Below are 21658 nucleotides of genomic sequence, written 5' to 3' on the forward strand. Positions count from 1 at the left end.
AATCCCCTCTGGAAGATAATAGTGTTTACAAGTCTTTCTCAACCACCCAGTTTGCTTCCTTTCGCTGAGTAGATAAGCTGTGCCAGTCATTGTGAAAAAGTCTTTATTTTAAGAAAAAAATTTAGTTAACAAAAAATTTAACAAGTTTCACTTAGCAAAATACACCCAAAAGGAAATCACAGTACAAAGAAAGCTTTAAGTCAAGGCCTCACCAATTCCTACAGTATTAGTATTGTGTCTCAATTCTCAAAACTAACTTTTAAAAAGCTTAAACTTAACCTAAAGATTTTAAATGAAAATATAAACTAGAATGAACATGAGAAATGCTTCTCTTTGCATCAGGGATCTAGCACCGTCGAGTTCTCCAGAAAAGTACATGTCCCCAGTGTGTTCACTGTGGTGTGCTTAAAGATCCACTCAACATACTTATAAACTACTTAACTCAGATAACATCACTCTTAAGTATACTACCAAAAATGTTAATTGAGAAAAGCGGAAGAAAATAGTTTTAGTTTACTCAATATTACATGCTAGAAGAAAAGTTTGCATGAGAAACACTGAAGAGGTAATTTTTTAATCCAGATTTCACAAACTCATGGTGCAAAGTGGGTCCCCCAGCTTCCTCTAGTTATAAACTGCTCTTGACTGCTTATTGGCTGCCTGTGAAATTTTGATTGAAATAACTCAAATGTTCCTACAATACTAATCATATCCACCCATGCTGTTCTGACCGCTGTAGCCGGCCCCGTAACAGCCACTCACTGACTGGCTCTCCAGGCCACTGTAAGTTGCCTGGGCAGCTGATACACCCATGCCCTGCATCACCTGGCTGCTATAAGCCCCATTGCTAGCTCCTGTTGTTGAATTCAGGAAGAGTTCTATGTATCTGTGCTGCATGTTGGCCCTGTCCTTGGACATAGCTGCCACTGCTTCTTCATGAGTAGCAAACTCAACATCAGCTTCTCCCGTCACTCTTCCATCAGGACCAATCTCAATATGAACTCTCACAGGGTTGAGTGGAGAGAAGAAGTTGTAAATGTCGTTCTCCGTTGCTTTGTAGGGCAGCCCTCTCATGTGGACGCAGTGGCCGGTGGTGCTCTGCACTGTGAACTCGCTGTCTCCGTATCTGTGGTCATACATTCCTGAGAGACAATAGCTGAGGTCTCTCCCAAACAGGTCAGTGGTGAAGCCATAGCCATCACTGAGGCCACTGTATTCTTCATAGCCCCCATAGGCTGCACTATAGGCACCAGACCTCATCCTATCCAGGCCTGCCTGTTTCACAATGCCAATGTACCTCCGGGCTGTGCCAGGCCTGTCATAAGGCCCAGGCCTCTGCACAGACATAAACTTCAGAGGTGGATCTGAGTATGACCTAACTTCCTCCTGACTGCTCTTGAACACTTCAATATACCTGTGCCCTATTCTCTCCTTGTGCTTCCCTAAAGCTTTCTCAGCTAACTCTTGTGAGGCAAACTGAACGAAGGCCTCCCCTGTAATCTTGCCTTCCGGGTCCACAGGTAGTGTGATCCCGTTTGGCACAATTTCCAACCCTGAGAAGAACTGAACGATTTCTTCCTTTGTGCATCCAAATGGGAGTCCCCGAAGCCTCACAAAGCCATCATTGGCACTGTCGGCGCTGTTTGGACCACTGTGCTTCAACACCCAATCCATCTCGGTTCTGTGTGACTTGAACACCTCAATATACCGGTGTCCCATGCTTTCCCTGTCTTTTTTCAGAGCCAATTTTACATCATCTTCTGACTCAAGTTCAACAAAAGCCTCACCACTCTGCCTGCCTTCTCTAGTATAAATGAAATGAACGCCTGCGACCCCATCATGAATGGTGCAGTCGGAGAGGAAGTTTTGTACGTCCTCAATTGAGCAGGACCAGGGTAGGCCACGGAGTTTGACCACATAGCCTTCACCTCCCTCAGGGCCCAGCATCATGGACACTTGACAGGGCTGATGTCACACAAGCTTGGGCAATTTTTTTGTAGCTGAAAGAAAGAAGAAAAAAACCTACTTTATACAATGTTCACTTAATATACGTAGTAAGGAAATTCATTAAATTCTGTTTTACCCATTTCAGTCAGTCAGAAAATAAGAATGAGTAAAAATAAAACATTACAAATAGCAAGTTGATAGCCATCCTCCTTTCAGATAGGTAGTTTTCTGTGAGTTCTAAGCCAGTCAGTCTACTTTACACAGTGAGATTCCCGTCTAAAACTCCACTTTTAAGTTCTAGACCAGATTGGGCTGAACTCCAATTTTTAAAAAGTGAACTCCCTGGGTTAACTGACACATGCCTGGCCTAAAACTACAACAATAAACAAAAAACACCAAACAAACAAAACATAAGGCCCCAACTGGTGGCCTTTTAAATAATCAAGACCTTTAAAGCATGAGTATTTGGCAGGTAGAAATCAAAAGTACTAGGTAAGTAGTTCCAGGTCATCTTCAACTACTAACAAAGTAGAAGCCTGCATGGGACTCTCTCAAAAATTAAACTGGGGGTTAAATAAAAATTCCTGGGCTGGTGAGATGGCTCAGTGGTTAAGAGCACTGACTGCTCTTCCAGAGGTCATGAGTTCAAGTCCCAGCAACCACATGGTGGCTCACAACCATCTGCAATGAGATCTGATGCCCTCTTGTGGGGTGTCTGAAGACAGCTACAGTGTACTTATAATAAATAAATAAAGTTTAAAAAAAAAAAAAAATTCCTTGTCACCAAATCTGATTACCCAAATTTCCTCGATCCTAAGGCCTACCATAATGGAGAGCTTTAATTCTTTTCCTGCCCTCCACATTCACACTCACCTAAACACTTATATAAATAAAATACATCTGGGGGGAGGGGAAGAGCAGCTAGGCTCAGAGGGTGGTAGTGCACACCTTTAGTCCCAGCACTCAGGAAACAAGAGGCAAGTAGATCTATAACAAGCCCCAGGCCAGGTAGAGCTATATAGTCATACCCTGTCTCAAAAGATTAGATAAGACAATGTGAGCCAGGCAAACCAGTACACACCTGCAACCAACATATAAAGTAAAGATGTAGAGTTCATGGTCTGCTCTGGCTACCTAGTTAAACTAACCAAGACAACAGGAACCTCTCAAACTTTATTTTTAAAAGTTAAGAAAAACTTTACTCTCTAACTTAACCACTATTTCAGAAAAAAACATGGTATCATTTTGACCAGCTATCATTAAAATACTGACAAAACTTCTTACCCATGTCTACATGAGATCAGAGATGACAAGAATGTCATCCTGTCTCAATTGTAATAATGGTTCTAATGGCACTACAGTAGATACCAACTTGCTTTTAAATATATTGCAGTTAAAGTTACCTTGACTATGGCCTGAAGATAATACCGGGCAAGCTCTTAGACCTGAGTGGGGAATAGCCTACATAGTCTTAATAGGCATAACTATCTTAATAGGCATAAATATACATAGCAAATAAACAAATACCTAGTAGCTACCCAATCCTAAGCTTTTTTAGCTGAAGCCCACCCCAGGAACATAACTAATCTCAGTATAGTGCTGCTATAAAAGTTCTAGTGATTTTCCTTGCTCATTAAGAATCAGACCACACGTGTGCCTGTTGGAATAATAGGTGTATGATTATAATCCCATAGTCAAGTAGACGTTTGTGTGGCTTCGTTTTCTAAATCCTGTCCTATCATTAGGGACCCATGCTTGGTCATACTTTTATGGAAGGATGGATTCTGGTCCCAGATTTAGATGTACCACCCTGTTGGAGATATATACACCTACTATTTGCTATTGAACTCCACCCTCAATAACTCCCTAGACATTGCTATCAATAATTTACAAATATCTAGGTTAAAAAAAAAATCTCTGTGGAAATCCAAATTATATCCTATTTTTCTAATAGCCTTGGATCATCATTGCACATAACCCAGCTCAGACTCCCTATTATTTTAGCCCCTTCCAATAAACAATGTACATGAAGTTTTTTTACTGTACAGCTAGGTTGGTTCTACAGCTGTACAGCTGGACAGTTCCTTGACTGTACTGAGTAGTTCAGCTGCACCCAAAGTGAAGGTGCCTTTAGACTAGAGTTTCTCATTCACAAGACTTCAGACATTTTGAACCAGTCCAGCCTGACCTGTGCCCTGTTTATTGGCTGCAACCCTAAACTCTACCCACTAGAGGGCAGGAGCCCTCTATTGAAGTGAACTGCTCAAGTTACTACTAATAAGGCCTCAAATACTACCTACCTACATAGTTTGAACTGGTGGCAGTGCCTATATTATCAGATACTCTGGAGACCAGGACAGGAAGACCCAAATCCAAAGTCAGTAAGTTCAATTTTGAGATAACATAACTTAGTGAAACTCTGCCTCTAAAAGGGGAAGGAAAGGATTTAGGAGTTTAAAGCCTGTAGTCCCAGTATCTGCGAAGAATCAGGATGAGTAGCTCCAAGGCCAGCTTCTGCCAATCTACACTACCCTAGCTATCTTAAAACAAAACAAAGGGAAAGTGCATATAGATAACAATCACATCTAATCTTGGGCCACCCCCACCCTTCAGATGCCTTGGCAGTTTCAGGTTGTTCTTTACTTCCAAAGGGACCAGGAATTCCCCAAACCAAAGCCACAAAATCTTAAGTTTTATGAACTTATAAACATGGACCTGTCTCTCATAAGAGATTTACAGCTCTACTTAGGGACCCAACTTATAGAAAACCCCTTAGTCACTGATCACTGCTTCCTTGCACTGAATGTGAATAGTACTAACCAGTCATTATTTAATAAAGGCCTTCTTTGGCCAGCTTTGCCTCTAACTACTTTCTGATCTCCATCTTTTTATTGTAGAATCTCAAAGGGCCCCTCACTGTCAATAAAGTTCTTAATAATGTCCTATCTTCATTTGTGTCTCCACAGAATTTAACCATTCCTTCTTGGAAACCCTCTTTAGCATCTTCATATCCAACATGGGCTAACTTAGAACTGTCTCTGCTTTGATACTCCCATGTGGTGACACATGGGGTGGTTCAGCATGCTTAACCCTCATTTATACAAATGTATAAATGTGTTCATTTATACAAATGATCTTACAAAAGTGTTTACATTCCAATCAACCCACCATAAACTGATTCCCACATTAAACAAGACATGTACTTGATGTGCAGGACCTAATTAAAATTAAAACCTAGACTAGCCCACCTATATGTGATCAGAAAATTTCCCTTAGCTGCAGTGTCTTACACGATAGGCAAATAAAATCCTGCACTACTGAGCTATATATACCCCCAGTAACTTTTAAACCATTCAATTTTGTGTCTAAGCTACCCAGGTCGACCACAAACTTAAAACCACCTCCTGGTAGCTGGAATTACAGCCCCGTATCGCCACATGGCCTTGTTCAAATTTCTTCCTATATTCCTCTCAGATTCCCATATTCTTAGTGTCTCTAACTCTAATAAAAACAACTTACTCCCCGCTACTCCATCAGAATCTTAAGGTTTCTCTAACTGCAACTGTAGCCCAACTCTCTCAATGCCCCACTTCTAAGCCCTATTTCCCACTGGCTATTAGAACAAAGACTGAACTATTGGAATCCTTGGATCCTACAGACAGACATTCTTACCTATATCCCATCATTTCCTTTTCTTCTTTGTTCCTGTAATTTCCCTGTGTTCCCTGCCGGATTTGACACACATAGTAATTCTCCATTTAAATATCCTCTGCCCAACCTTGTCCAGCTAAACCTTGATAATCCTCCAGGTCTAAGCTCCAATACCTCTTCAAAACTTCTCATACTCCACATGTGTGAGCTCCCACTTTCACAACACCCTTTTCTGTAGTTTTAAAAGGTGTCTTCCAAACTACACTGAGACCCTACTTAGGACAGTTTTGTTGTCCAGTATTTTCCTCATCCTTAGCAGAGGGGACAGACCACAGCAGGACGAGGATTAGCAAGGGATTTATGCTGGCCATTTGGGGTTAACACCTTCCTTCAGAGTATAGCAGCTTAGTCAAAGCTAAAAACATGCAAGAAACATAAAGGACTTTATAAGCAGTTTCACCAACAGGGCAAGAAAGCATTCTTTTCTGTAACATGTCAACACTACAGTTTGCTTTTACTCTAAAAAAAGTTCTTCGTAGCTCTTTATTAGTAAATGTTCCCAGTAAACTCACTAGGCATTTAAAACTGACGATAAAAGTTTTAGCCTCCAAAGTAAACTAAACTTTGCTTATCAAATTAATCGATTTACAGTTATGTTATCTTTAATAGCTTACCTTAAAGAACCACCACAGATGCCTTCTGTAGGAAACACTTAATGGAAGATAACAAGTTTTCCTTTAAAAAACAAAACACAAAACCCAAGATTGGTCTCATGGCCTCAGATTCCATGCATTACTGTACAGAAGGGGTCGACCTCCTGGGAGCTGGGCTCAGAGCACCAACATATTTAGGTCTCTATGTTATTCATGTTATTTGCTTTATCTTTTCGTGAGTAGAGGACATCAGCAAACAACTCATTTACTGAGAACTAATTAAGAGCTTAGTTTAAATGCAGGAGAAATTTAAATTTTAAATGAAGAGAGAGCACGGATATAGGGGAGGGAGCCCTTCCTGAAATTCCTCTGGAGGCAATGTGCAGAGTTCACTGAAAACCCTCCTGTTTCACTTTGTCCCCCTAAGGCCCCCAACAATGCTTTTCACTAACTATAATCAATACCCATGTGACAACCCTATCCTCAAATGAGCAGGCCCTGAGCTGAATACTATGCTTCATTCATTTTGGGAAATGTGGGTTTATTTGCCTGTTGTCCTATAAAATAGATAACTGGAATTGCATTGTCCCATACTTTCTATGATTATGTAATGTATTGAGAGGGTGCTAAAAAAAAACTATTTAAAACAAAATCGTTTCGATAACCCTGAAACAGGGTTTCACCTCAAAGAATTTCATCCATATGCCTTCCCACAAAATTCTGACTGGATGATGCCCTTCTTCCAACTCTAATCCTCTACCCAGAGTGGTAGGCAATTATCTGTGGCCTCCCTTGAGATACCACAGGGCATGCAGCTGGCAGCTAACCTCCATTAGTCCACTGGCAGAATACCTGTGAACATGTCAACTGTGGAGACATGCCCAGTAAAAAGAGCAGATGGAATGATGGGTCTCATTAGAAGTACTGGTCAAGCACCCAGAGATTTGATTTTAATTCCAAGAAACGCTACTGGAACCATTTGCATCATTCTGGGTGACTGGCTCCTAATACTGTGGGCAGCCAAGGCCTACATTCTCTCTTAATTTCCACAACTTGAGCACTAAAGAAAATGCACTATTTAAAAAAAAAAAAGACTGAGACTGCTTTTCTAGCAAGCTACCCAGTCAGTGATACTGGTTAAACTGGATTTTCACTGCCTTCAGGTAGATCCAGGTAAGATAAACGAGGTGTGCCCTTTGAATCCTGGACTAGTTAAGTTTATCGGCCGAACAAACAAGGCGGCTCAAGCACCACCCACCTAGTTCTTTTGTTCAGGCCCGCTTGGTGGGAGCCTTGCTGCACCCTCCTCTTTGCATCTTTGTGTTCCAGGAAGTCGCCGGAGTTTTCACTCCAGCCCGCCCTCGTCCTCCCTCCATTTTGTAAATGAGTTTTAACCTCCGGAACGCCGGGAGCGCGTCCAGGCAGGTTCTTACTCAGAAAGTTCTACTCAAGACCACGAGAGCCGCGGCTTCAAAACTGCTGCCTTTTTCTGCTCTAAAACTTACCGGGGGGAAGGTAGAAGTGACTTCTATTTTCAATAACGAACGCAGCTTACGAACCCAAACTCCACCCGACGCCTTAAAAACGCTGAGGGCTCCGGGGAAAGTCCAGGTGCATCTTCTTTTTGTTCTCAACCTGAAATGGAAGTTCAAATGACCAGGGGCAAACGCTTTCTGCGGAAGCGGAGCCCCTAGAGACGAGCGTTTTGGCGGGAAGCAGGGCGGAGGGCAAGGTGACGCTGCTCCGCGGCCTTCGCCCGGTAGTCGACCGCGCCGCGCAGCGAGCGCCGGCCGGGCAGGAAGGTCCGCCCCGGGGCCTGCGCGGGCTCGGGCGGGAGCTTCCGGGCGGCGGCGGGGGGATGGGTGGCTCCTGAGCCTCCGAGGGTGGGGGAGGGGAAGATCCAGAGGGCGGGGAAGAGGGCTGGGGTAAGAACTCGCGCAGGCCGAAGCGAGGAAAGGCTCGATGAGGGAAACTTCTAGGTGACCGGGCCAAGCACGCGGCCCGAAGCCTGGGGCTCGGGCGGGAAGTGGGGCTCACCACGCCGAGACAGGCGTTCGGGTCCGGAGTCCGGGAAGCAGCAGCCGCGTGATCTACGGCGGCAGTCGGACTGGGGTCACGGGGTGCAGAGGAGGAAGTGCCCTGCCGGGCCCGCCAATATGTCACCAATGAGAAAAGCGTGCCTGCAGGTGTGGCCCGCGAACGGTGGGTTCGGCCGGCGCCGGAAGTGGGGGAAGGAGGGAAAGGAAAGGGGAAGACTCCTCGCTGAGTTCTGGGTAAAGGAGCCACCTGAGCAAAATCCAGACTACCCGCTACAGTTGGAGAGGGGAACGCAATGAAGCGTTCAACTCAGCCAAGTAAAACCAAATCCCCTCCGACTGGGACGCTACAGAATGCAAACCTGCCGACACCCAATACTTGTTTTTTCATTTGACCGTGGACTTGATATTTTCCATGTTAGCATAACTTTAGGAAACTCCTGCCATTCCATGTTGACACCACGCCTTTAACCCTATCACTCACTCAGGTTTACGCAGGGTGATCTAGTCGATGCCAGTCTATAGTGTGCACAAGTGAATTCCAGCCTTGTCTCATTTTTTTTTCGGAAATTAATGGCGGGTATGGTATGGTGGTGCATACTTTTAATTCCAGCACTAGGGAGGCGTCGATTTCGAGGCCTGCCTGGACTACCTCTTAAATTCCCCCAGTGCCCATATAGTGGAAGGAGTGCTTGGCTTTTGAATCTAACTGGCCCGCATGTATAAAAATAAACCTTGCCGGGCAGTAGTGGCACACGCCTTTAATCCCAGCATTTGTGAGACAGAGGCAGGCGGATTTCTGAGTTCGAGGCCAGCCTGGTCTACTGAGTTCCAGGACAGTCAGGGCTACACAGAATAACCCTGTCTTGAAAATAAAAATAAAAATGAACCTTTTAAAATCTGTACCCAACAGGCAATCACAAAATGCATTTTAATTCAAAGCAATTAGATTGAGAAGTGATTGGATTATTTCAAAGGCCTGTTTTTTAAGGGCCCAGAAGGATGGGGAAAGGCACTAGCCACCCAGCCTGACACCTGAGGGGAGTACTACCCACAAGACCCACTTGAGAAGGCGCTAAAGTTGTCCTCTGACCTAAGCACCCTTGTAGAGGAAAATCCCTGCAAGCACTCCTATACACAATACTTTAAGTTACTAAAGTTTATTTTTTGCAAAAACTGGAGAGAAACATGAAACCAACAAGACAGTCCACTATTGACTCAAGCTGGGGATAGCTGCAAATGCTTAAAAAAAAACCTCAACTTTTCAGAGTAAAGTTGTAGAGAATACTGTTTAGGACTAAAGGGACATGATATAATGAGAAATGAGCAAATCTTTCTGTTAAAGACAAGATAAGGCTCAACCACCAAGAGACTTGAAAAAGAAAAACGAATCAAAAACTGAAATATATGGGCCATGTTTGATTATTTTTTGAGACGGGGAGGAGACTGATCTCCAATTCAACATGGAGCTTAACTTGACCTCCCAATTTCTTGCTCCAGCCTCTTGAATAGAATGCTGTATGTTCAGACTCCAGACTAGCTCAGCTACTTCCTCCCACCCTCTTGTCAGGAAAGAACACTGACCACAGATTTCTATTTGTACTGTGATGTTCCAAAATAAAGGAATTGGAGCTGTCGATAGTGGCACTATGCAGTGCCTCTATCTATTGATATTGATAATAGATACCTATTATCCCAACATTTGGGAATGTGGGGGAAATGAATTTTAGGGAGGGGATTCAAAGAAAACCGTATGCACACTTTCCTGTTCTTGCAGAAGGCTGGGTGGAATTTGGCTCCTATACACAGGTCAGACAGCTATTCTGGCTTCTGTGGGTAATTTCATACATTGCTACACACAGGAAGGTATTAACTAATAAGGTGCGGGTTTTCAACAGACAAATCCTAAAACAGTTGTGAGACAGAAAGACAAGTTCGTCTGGAAATTACCTACAGTGTATAGGAAAATGTCCACCACCAGAAATTTGTTGGAGCTAAATGGCAGTTCATGTCATTTTTTCCTTTATTTAAAATAGTCCATTTTAAGAATGTTACCAACCCCAAAACCTTGCTTATAAAAAATTTGAGTATGTTAGTTCAAGTAGTAGAATAGGCCTAACATGACTCAAATCCTAGGTTCTATCCCTACCAAAAAAACCTAGTATGGTGACTGAGGAATACCTGTCTGTATGTGCCAAAGCACTTGAAGTTAGAAGCTCAGAAACTCAAGCCTAAAGGTGAAGATGTCTAAAGGCAAAGCCTGACCACTTCCTGAAGCAAACATGGTGAAGAGAACTGACTTCCACAAAGTTATCCTGACCTCACAGAGGAAGAAAAAAAATAAATAGGGGTTAAGGGGTGGCTAACACTCAGTGGCAGTGTCCAGCCAGGTCTACATAGCCAAAGCAACATAGCAAGATGCTGTTCTCAATAAGCAGTTTAAGATCATCCCCCAGAATACTGAATTCCAGGCCAGCCAGTGGTTACATAAGACCACACCTATTAAAAACCTATGATCCTACATCCAGTCATTAAAAGTAGATAAACAAGAATTCATATCATAAGGTGAAACAGTACTAAATGAAAACTTTGCGGCCTGGCATGATAGCTCAGACATAACTTTTACATGTATAAGGCCCTCTGTGAGGACCCCATGGCTGAGAAAGAGAAATCTGGGTTAATTAAGAGTAATACCTAAGTATCAACTGCTTATGGAAAAAAATCTTGGAGCATTGTATTACTTGACCTAAATATGTGTGGCACTTAGGTAGCTGAATGTAATACCTTCTTCAGTTAACTGGCTTGTGACTTAGCAAGTATCACTACTGTTCAGTTTCTGTACTATATATAAGGAAGGGAACAGTGTAAGAAAAAAAGATGTTGCACACTGACAGAAAAGGAAAATGTTAAATTTGTGAAGGTTTGAGTGATATCACTGTGGAGACTGAAGCAGAGAAATGAGTTCAAGTCAGCCTCACCTATAACCTAGTATGGTGTTTTGCATTCTAAAGTCAACAGGGGCCATTAATGTGTTATGATCTGACTTGCTTCTCTTTTGGTGGATGGTTTGCTTGTTGAGACATGGTTTTGTGGTAGCACAGGCTAGCCTTAAAACTCTTGATTCTTTACTACCTCCCTAGTGGTACAGATCTATCATCTCAGCTTTCACAAGATTGATTCAGGATAGCCAGGCAGTGGTGACGCATGCCTTTAATCCCAGCACTTGGGAGGCAGAGACATGTGGATTTCTGAGTTCGAGGCCAGCCTGGTCTACAGAGTGAGTTCCAGGCCAGCCAGGGATACACAGAGAAACCCTGTCTCGAAAAAAAAACAAAAACAAAAAACGACTGATTCAGGAGGTGTCAAGGCCAGCCTAGACTACACAATAGGTTCAAAACCAGCCTGAGGTACAGAGATTGTCACAATGCAATCAATAAAAAGCACCTGGAGACAAGATGGGGAGTAAATATTGCTATGAGGGCTACCTAGAAAACAGGAAAATGCAGGCACTAGCTCACACCTATAAATCTACCACTTCCAGAGTAGAAGCATTGGGATCAGGAGATCCAGGTCATCCTCCAGCACAAAGCTGAGGGGCAGTCAGCCTGGCTACAGGAGACTGGCTTAAATCTTTTTTGAAAAGATTACAGTATAGTGGTGTATTTTAATCCTAAAAGTTGGAGGCCAGCTTGATTTACAAGTTCCTGGTCATCCAGAACTATGTAGTAGTGAGACCCTGTTCCCCCCCCACCCCCAAAAGATGCAGGCCATGATGCCAAGAGTTTACATAATGGAAAAGACTGCCATAGTTCTCCCTTCCTGGGATGACTCAGGTCAAACAAAATTATCAACTATGAAATGCATTAAAAAAAAAGTGGTGACAAATGAGCTCTGATCAGAGGTCTAAGTGAAAGGGGCATAGTGACACTGGCTTCCAATCCCAGCACTAGGAAGGCAGAGAGATCTGTTGAATTCAAGGCTAGTTGGGGCTACATGTCCAAAAAAAAAAAAAAAGACATTTAGCCAAATAGGAAGATAGAAGTGACAGAATTCCATGTAGAAACAAAAGCTATTGCTTTAAAAATAAAAATAAAAAATTAACTGTGAAGCCTGCAGTCAATTTTCTTCATATTCTCCCTGAACAAATTTTCCGATTTTTCTTTAACAGACTAAAGTATACCCTTGGCCAGGGTATTTTAGTACTTTTTACAAATGTCTGCCATTTTACTTTATCATTTTCAGTATTTTATTAAATCCATAAAGAATTTAGGGTCCAGCTATTTTTCTACCACTCAGACCTACTCTTCAGAAACTTATGCCACTACATGTAGGCACAACCTTAGAGATGTCTTGGTTTCGAAATAAACTGGTTACATGGCCTCAAATTTTTTTTAAAGAGGAAAATGGGATTTTACGTAGCCAGGTTCACCTCAAACTTTACAGGTACCTGAGTTAGTCTACTCTTTTTGTTGAGACTGGACCTTGAGGAGTCTTGGCTTGCTTGGAAATTGTGTTGTGGCAGTCCTGGCTCTGCCTCCCAAATGATGGGACTACAGGCTAGCAATCATAACAGACTCACCGTTTTAGATTTATTTTCTAGTGCTAGGGAATGGAGTGGGATCATATCCAACGCCTTGTTGGCAAGCACACAAATCACTGAGAAAACTCTCAGCCCTATAACAGCTATTTTAGTTCAATTCAGGAACTCAATCATTTCTTCCTGTCATGAACTCACCTAGAAATTAAGACATGCACCAACATATACATATTGTACTTAAGTTTCTGAAAGATGAATCTAAACCGAGAAGTCTGATCTAATAATGTACTACATTTGAAGTCCAATACACTAAACCACTCTAAGAGATAGAAAAGGCCAAGAAGGTACTAACAAACATTCAAGTGTTACTCCAGCACTGTTTGTATTTACCAAAGGTAAATCACAGCCTACAAAAAAAGCTGTTTTCTGTCTTTCAACTACAAAGACTTTTTTTTTGGGGGGGGGGGGGTTTGAGACAGGGTTTCTCTGTGTAGCCCCGGCTGTCCTGGAACTCACTCAGTAGACCAGGCTGGCCTCAAACTCAGAAATCCACCTGTCTCTGCCTCCCAAGTGCTGGGATTAAAGGCGTACGCCACCACCGCCCGGCCATAAAAAAAGTTCTTAATACTAATATGGATCCATCTTTTAGGCTTACATTAAAATAAACCCAATGAACAAATTTACAAAAAAAAATAGAACACATTCATTACACCTAAACTATGAACTGAATTTCTTCTGACAGCATGTCTCGGGTATCATAGGCTACCCCTCAAATTTGTTATGTAGCTAATACTTACCTTGAAAATGTCCTTCACAATCAAAATTATAGGCATACACAACCAACTGGCCTATTGCTACCTTGGAAATAGTAACAATAGAAAGTGAAAATATAGTCAAACTATGAAGTTAACCTATGTTTATGAAAAAGTATTGTTATTAGACCTTCTGTCATCAATTGACTTTAAAATCCCAATATTTAGATTGGGTGGTACCTCTCTCCCCGTAGTAGTGGAGAAATGCAAGTGTTGTGAAAACTATGCTAAAGAAACTACAACTGAAAAGGTAGAACAGACACAGAACATGAACCCTGTTTCCCCGTAACACTTTCGAAAATGGTCAGTCACGGGCTAGATCTACGTAGGTTCAGGTTACCTTTGGCTTGGGCCCAGGTCTCTGAACAGACCTCCATACCATCTCAGAAAGAGATGGATGATTTTGCCACGTCTCATGTAACTTTCTTAAACTCATGTAACTTTCAGGCTCATGTAACTTTCTACAGCTCAAAAAACGCTACTGTAAACTCTACAACCCATAATACACTGTTCTGGGATGGAAATGAATTGCAGATGTAAGAGAACAGAGCTAAGAAACAGGTGTGTACAGAATAGCTCTAGCGGGACAATTACCATACTTTAAATGTAGGCAGTTTCAGGGAACAAATGCCTAACACCAACATTAATATTTTAATGGAAAATTACAAGACACAGCACTTTAAAATGCTCTATTATGCCTGGTAGTGGTGGCGCACGCCTTTAATCCCAACACGTGGGAGGCAGAGGCAGGCGGATTTCTGAATTCGAGGCCAGCTTGGTCTACAGAGTGAGTTCCAGCACAGCCAGGGTTACACAGAAAAACCCTTGTCTCGATAAACAAAACAAAACAAAAAACAAACAAAAACAAAAAAAGCTCTATTATGGAGTCAAAACTTCCTAAAATTTGAACATTTCCTTTTATTGAGATTTTTAAGTTTTGCTTCACATGTATCGCAGGCGCTTGCTCACTCATACCACATACATTCCTTAGAGACGGTTTTTAGCCACCAAATGAGTGTTAGGAATTGAACCAGGTTGTTCTTAACCTGTGCCATTTCCCCCAGACCTCTTTTATTTCATTCGTGAAAGTATTTTACCCGAAGGTATGCCTATGCACTGCATGTGCTACTTGATGCCTGTGGAGCTCAGTCAATCTCCTTTAAAAAAGAGGAGTTACAAAATATCATTTGGATGTTGAGAATCAAACCTAGGTTCTAGGTAAGAGAAACAAATGTTCTTCTGGGGCTATCTTTCCGTTTCCAGTACCTGAATTTTTATTCTTCTATCAAAAGTACTCTGAATTCTGGATTCACTATGGTGTCCTGGATGTTGAGGTTACAGGCAAACTACTCATACCTCCACTCAATTTGACTTAATTTTGACTCTATACCAAGAACAATGGTCTTCCTAAAAAATTAAAGGAAAAACTTGAAAATGATAGTATCTGGAAATATACTTTTTAAAATGGGGGCTAGGGGGTTTTATTTTGTTTTCAAGATAGGGCTGGCTTCTCTGTGTAGCTCTAGCTGCCCTGGAACTTGTTTTGTAGGGGCAGTCTTCAAACTCAAGAGATCTATTTGCCTGCCTCTGCCTTCCTAGCACTGAAATTAAAGGTCCTACCTCTCTAGAGAGTTTAAAACAAGGTTTTGCTGCACAGCCTGGAACTTAACTTGCAGCTATCCTTTTGCCTCTGCCTCAAGAACAGGATTTTTCACCCCTTGGTTTTTGGAGGCAGGTTTTCTGTGTAACCCTGGCTGTCAGCTCTAGGATCCACTTGCCTCTCTAACTCCCAAGTGCTGGGATTAAGCTCTTGTGCCACTATGCTTGGCAAATGTTGGGATTATGACTGGAAAATTGCCAAGTTTAGAAGACATGCACTTTCTAAATTTCTCAACTTGTAACGTCTTACAAGCATGTCTGCATTGTTTTTATTATCCTGAAAAACACCACAAAAATCAAATGTTAAGAAAATCTCCTTCCAGCCGGGCGGTGGTGGCGCACGCCTTTAATCCCAGCACTTGGGAGGCAGAGGCAGGCGGATTTCTGAGTTCGAGAGTTCGAGGCTAGCCTGGTCTACAGAGTGAGTTCCAGGACAGCCAGGGCTACACAGAGAAACCCTGTCTCGAAAAACCAAAAAAAAAAACAAAAAAAAAAAACCAATTTTTGAAATTGAGAAACAGAGTTGATTTATTCACCTTTAATCTCATCATTTGGGAGACAGGGGCAGTCCAATCTCTAAATTCAAGGATAGCCTGGTCTACAGAGTGAGTTCTAAGACAGCCAAGAAAAGCCCATTTCGGGACAGAGGGGGAAAAAATAAAAGCCTGAGTGGTGTCAGAGGCAGAAGGATCTGAGTTAAAAGACAGCCTGATTTAGAGAGAACCAGCTACAAGACAACCAGAGATACAACATACAGACCCTGCCTGTCTCAAAAGCAAAAAACTTATAAAATTGTAAGTGAAAGCCTAAAGACCTCAGTTCTATCGGAGAACCCACCAGTAGCAAAGTGAGCCAAAAGCTGTTCTCCTCTGACCTCTGCATGCTACTGGTAGCATCTGCCCACACCTGTTCACTCATGAATTACACAAAGATCTAAAATTATGGAAAATGAAAACACCTGTCTAACATTTGAAAGGCCCCAGTTACGATCTCCAGCAATAAGCCTTTGAAGGTTTATCTTGCTGGGAAATAAAGTATGGTGATCTTAAAGTGAGCTCAATTCTTCCTCTGAAGTCAACCCCTTAAGAAGGCTCAATTAACAGTAGAGGGCTAGTGAGATGGCTCACAGGTTAAGAGCACTGACTGCTCTTCAAGAGGTCCTAAGTTCAACTCCCAGCAACCACATGGTGGCTCACAAATATCTATAATGGAATCTGATGACCTCTTGTGGTGTGTCTGGAGACAACTACAGTGTACTCATGCATAAAAAATTAATCTTAAAGTGCACATTTTAAAAAAACAGGAAAAGTAGAGGAAGGTAGGCCCTATTTATTAAACGTTAGTCCTAGCTAGTTTTGACTGTATCCGTGGCAAATGAAGTCTTCCAGCCTCCATTTTCTGATCTGTATCTTAAGCTTTATACAGCCTTGGCTTGTTTTCAAACTTGCTCTGTAGATCATGCTTAGCCAGGAACAGAGATCCACCTGCCTCTGCCTCTCCAGTGCTGGGAAGGGTTAATGGCCAGCAACTCCCAGGTTAGTGAAAAGTTTTACTTGAAAGATTTGTGAAGAGCTGGACAGTGGTGACACATGCTTTTAATCCCAGCACTTGGGAGGCAGAGGCAGGTGGATTTCTGAGTTCAAGGCCACCCTGGTCTACAGAGTGAGTTCCAGGACAGCCAGGGCTATATAGGCTATACACGCCTGTCTCCAAAACAAAACAAAGATTTAACACCACCTTTAAAAGAAAACCATAGAGCGTACCCATTTATTAGCCGTGCATGACTTTAATCTCAGCAATCCACAGCACTATAGAAGCAAAAGCAGATGGATTACTTGAGTTTGAAGCCAGCCTGATTTATATAGTTTTGGGTCAACCAAGTCTTAATATTAATAGTGAGACCCTACCGCAAGAAAACAAAAAGTGACCACTTGCACTGTGCCCAGGCTTTCCTTCAAATCAAACCATCTTTTTAAAAAAAAATTACTAGCCGGGCAGTGGTGGCGCACGCCTTTAATCCCAGCACTTGGGAGGCAGAGGCAGGTGGATTTCTGAGTTCGAGGCCAGCCTGGTCTACAAAGTGAGTTCCAGGACAGCCGGGGCTACACAAAGAAACCTTATCTCGAAAAAACAAAACAAAAAAAAAAAATCGTACAAAATGGGCACGATACAGACATGATGGGGCTGACACACTGTCTGCCAAACCCAGTAACTACTAAAGGAGTGTTGTCTAGTAATCCAAACCATCTAGAGGTGGAGCTGGATGATCTGGAATTCAAGGTCATCCTCACTGGCTACATGATTTGCAACCTTCTACCCCCCCCTCAAAAAAAGGCTACCTGGTAACATTTTATAATGCCTTTAATGGCAACATCAGGGAGATAGAAAAGGCAGAAAGATCAAAATTTAAGCCAGGAATACTGTTAAAATCCTCTAAAGTTGCAGAATAGTTCTAACATTCAAGAGTCAGAGGGAAGCAATCTGAGTTCCCAGGCGAGCCTGTTGCATATAGTTCCAGGAAAAGACAAGACAACAAGCTACCAATCTCTTAACATTTCACCGGAAGAAGCTTACTACTTTAAAATGTCTAGAAATTAGTATTAAAAACTTCACTTTTTGCAGGGAGGTGGTGGCCCACGCCTTTAATCCCAGCACTTGGAAGGCAGAGGCAGGCGGATTTCTGAGTTCGAGGCCAGCCTGGTCTACAGAGTGAGTTCCAGGACAGCCCGGACTATACAGAAAAATCCTGTTCTCTATCTTGTTCCCTTATCTCTCCACACCACTGCTCACACAGACACACAAACATTAAGGGAGACAGACCAGAAAAAAAAAGTCCAAAAGTTCGGTAGACAAAAGTGCCCAGTGCTCCTGTCTTGAAAAACCAAAAAACACTTCACTTTTTACTGTTTTTTGTCTACCTGAAAATATGAGATATTTTTGCTAAAAATTCAATATCTATCTTTGGGGGAACCGAAAGGGGTTGTAGTAACCTGGCTGTCCTGGAACTTGGTTGGTAGAAGAGGCTGTTCTCGAACTCAAGAGATCTGCCTCAGAGCGCTAAGCGCAAAGGCATTACCACCCGGCATCCCAACTCGAGAGTAGTTACTTTCACAGTTCCTAGCTACCTGAGCTCAGTCTGAAGACACAGATGAAGAACAAAACCACGTTTTGACCTTCACTCCGCAGCACCAAGGAAAAAATAATCTTATGACTTAATTAGAAGATTTTTTTTAATTAAAAAATTCCCCGGACTGAGAGATTATAAGGACCCTCATTTCAATCCCCAGGACCCACTGCTGGAAAAATCCTGTTCTCTATCTTGTTCCCTTATCTCTCCACACCACTGCTCACACAGACACGCAAACATTAAGGGAGACAGACCAGAAAAAAAAAAAGTCCAAAAGTTCGGTAGACAAAAGTGCCCAGGCTCGGGAGACTGACTCCGCACAGCCACATGGCGGCTCGGTCGTCTGATCACTCCGCAGCCCCAGTTGCAGGGTACAGCACTCAAGTAACTGGCAGGTAGGAAAGAGGCCCATTTGTTTGTTCCCGGGCTGGCAGGGGCAAAAAAGCCGCCAAAGGACGCTCTGTAGGTGTCTTAGGGCACGTGGGGCTGCCTCCCGGCTATCAGCGGGACGCCTCGGGCGAGCGGTCGGCCGTGTCGGGAACGCTCAGGAGAGCACGCGCAGAGCGAGGCAAGGCCGAGCAGGCCCAGCTCAACTTTTACCAGAAACGCGAAGATCCACAAACACAGCCAAAAGTACCCGGAACTCAAGCTAACAGCGGACTAACCTACCTAGGCAAGGATTCCGCACCCCCAAGTACAAACACGACGCCTCCGGCGGACCGGACCAACGCAGACCGGTGCTCCAAACTCCCGGGCCGCCACGAGGAGGAAGCCAGGCCGTCGGCTCGGGCCGGGCGTGGGAGGAGGGCGGAGTCGCCCCGCCCAGTCTTGGGAAACTCTGGGCGCCTCAGGCCACGTGAGCGCCCGCTTTCCTTTCTCAAAACTGCAACTAGCGCCGGGGCCCGCCCGGGGCCGGACTGGAGAGCGTGACCCGCGGTGGGAGACAAACGCTCCACCCTCACCCCAAATAGGCGGCCGAGGCGGCCAGGTGCGAGCAGCGACCGGGGTAGGGGTACGGCCCTGAGGTAAAGCGGCGCTCTCTCCGGGCGAGGCCGCACACCTCAGTCCGCGGCCCGCCCCTACCCAAGTGACTCCGGACTCCAGTCCCGGTTCCCCCGACCGCACACCTCAGCCACGCGGGCCAGTCCCTGTCAGAAATGCTCTAAACTTAGGATCCCGACCCCAAACCCCAGCCACGCGGCCCCAAACTCCGTGGGCAGTCTTCGCACGGCTAGAGGTGTGCGGCTACGACCCCGGACCCGTCCTTTCGGAGTCCGAATCCCATGCCCGCGGTCCAACGCCCGATGGGCCCAGTCGCCAGCACACCCCGTTGGCGGCCCTCACCTCGGGCGTCTTGTCTCCACGCTCCCACTCACATCCGGAACCTCGCCGGCCCTCAGAGCACCTAGAGGAGGGTGGAACCCCGGGGACTTGGCAGTTGTAGCTGAGGCAGTTGAGGCTTGTTTACTGTCACCATGGAAACCCCCACAGGCGCGCTCGCGGTGGGGCCTCCGCGGGGCGAGTCAACCGCGCGGCCGGCCTGGTCCTCAACTCCCGCCTGCCGAGCGCCCGCGGCGCTCCCGGAAGCCCTCCTGATCCCCGGTCCGATCCCCGTTCGGCCCACGCCCCGAGCACCCGGAAACAGTAGCCCGGGGAGCCCACTTTCCCTTCCCACAGCCGGCGTGACCGCGGGCTGGCCTTCCCCGAACCCCACCTTCAGGAAGACGAGGCGCAGTTCTCCTTCCACGACGGAGCCGGAAGGATGCAAGACGGTGATGGGGCGGAGTCTTAGGCAGCGGACATCCGGGCACAGGGCAGCCAAGGCGCCATTCTGACGAGCCCAGAACGGAGCCCAGGATTGGCCGGGGGGGAGAGGGGCGGGACTAGGGGGTGTGGACCCGCCTCTGAGTCCAGGAGAGGACAGTGACGGCGCAGGCGCAAACTTTCGGAGCCCGGAGTGGGGGGAGGGGAGTAGCTGGGGGAGGGGCGGGGGTTGTGGGGTGGGGGAGAGCGGCGAGGTGGGGGGTGGGGGTGGGGTTGTCCATAGAGAGCCTCAAGACCTGTGGGCTCTGGGGGTCGCTGAATGCTGCATGCGCGTCTCCGCACCCCGAAAAGTGATCCCAAAGGATTCAAAGACCGCGTGCGAGCGGAAAACTAGAATGGTGTCTTACGTAAAAGAAAGACCGCCTAAGGGCATCGCAGAGAGGCAGTCTTGACGGGTTTGTCTCAAGTTGCTCAAAGCCCCCAACGTCAGGGTTTAAAGTTTGTAACTGACAGCACTATCTGAATGCTGGAAGATGTGTAATAATTTGGGAGAACTTCTTTCTGGGAGATGTCGAGATACAAGCTAAGCTGAAGATTATTTTTGAAACTTCCAGAACCGCCTAGGAGGACGTAGGGACAGGAGCTGGTAATCTCTGCATGGAGGAGGCCAAGGATGCATTGCATGGTCGCGAGCTGCGACCATGGTCTCTAAACACTGGAGAAATTACAAGGCTGTTCAGAATAGTCTCAGGTTATAAGTTACAATCGTAGCTGGGCGGTGGTGGCGCATGCCTTTAATCCCAGCACTTAGGAGGCAGGGGCAGGCGGATTTCTTGAGTTCGAGGCCAGTCTGGTCTACAGAGTGAGTTCCAGGACACCCAGGGCTATACAGAGAAAGCCTGTTTCCAAAAAGCAAAAACAAAAAAAAGTTCCAATCATGACGGAAATGTTTATAAAACAACACACCAGACTGACTCCAGAGAAAGGAAAGAAAACTTCCAGAGGAAGACCTTTCCAGGAAGAAAGATATTTAGAGGCCAAATGATAGAAAACAGAAGCTACAAAAGTTAGATAAGTATTCTTGAGCACTAAACCCAGAACCTTGTACTTAGCACTTGTTTTACAAACTACGTCCACCACCTCTAGTTTTCTGTGCCCAGGGGGTGGGGCGTTAAAATTGTTCGTGTGAATTATCGCCACACATTCAAGGGAAATCAGAGGACAATCCTGAGTATTCTGTTCTCTCCTTTCACCACGTGGGGTCCTGATCCAACTCAAAGTTGAAAGGCCAGTGCAGCAAGTTCCTTTATCTGCTGAGACCTCTCACACTGCTCCTTGGGTTGTTTTTATTTATTTTTAAAGTTTGCTACTATTGGCAGAGAAAGGTGCAAGTGGCTTCTAACCTTGTAGAGGCGCCAGAAGGCAGCATTTCTTTTCTTTCCTTTCTTTTTTTTTTTTTTTTTTTTTTTTTT

General features: G+C 44.6%; 1 protein-coding gene across 4 annotated transcripts; it reads right to left on the minus strand.

The window, feature by feature from the left end:
• Positions 1 to 86: 86 nt before the first annotated feature.
• Positions 87 to 20199, minus strand: Hnrnpf (heterogeneous nuclear ribonucleoprotein F). Of its 4 annotated transcripts, none has more exons than XM_028753456.1 (4): positions 20137 to 20199; positions 7757 to 7886; positions 6273 to 6333; positions 87 to 2000 (listed from the first exon to the last, which is right to left on the minus strand). In XM_028753456.1, the coding sequence occupies exon 4, from the start codon at positions 1948 to 1950 to the stop codon at positions 703 to 705; it is 1248 nt and encodes a 415-aa protein (XP_028609289.1). In that variant the 5' UTR covers positions 1951 to 2000; positions 6273 to 6333; positions 7757 to 7886; positions 20137 to 20199; the 3' UTR covers positions 87 to 702. The 4 variants fall into 4 exon arrangements, with proteins under 4 accessions (XP_028609289.1, XP_028609288.1, XP_028609290.1 ...); XM_028753455.1 differs by having other exon boundaries at positions 19767 to 20194; XM_028753457.1 differs by lacking the exon at positions 20137 to 20199 and adding an exon at positions 19092 to 19202.
• Between the last annotated feature and the right edge of the window lie 1459 nt (positions 20200 to 21658).

Source organism: Grammomys surdaster, unplaced genomic scaffold, assembly GCF_004785775.1.
Source record: "Grammomys surdaster isolate TR1022 unplaced genomic scaffold, NIH_TR_1.0 125950, whole genome shotgun sequence".
Classification (NCBI taxonomy): Eukaryota; Metazoa; Chordata; class Mammalia; order Rodentia; family Muridae; genus Grammomys; species Grammomys surdaster.

Excerpts from the sequence above, each read along its gene's own strand:
- Hnrnpf (XM_028753456.1), bottom strand. The coding sequence starts at position 1,950 with ATGATGCTGGGCCCTGAGGGAGGTGAAGGCTATGTGGTCAAACTCCGT.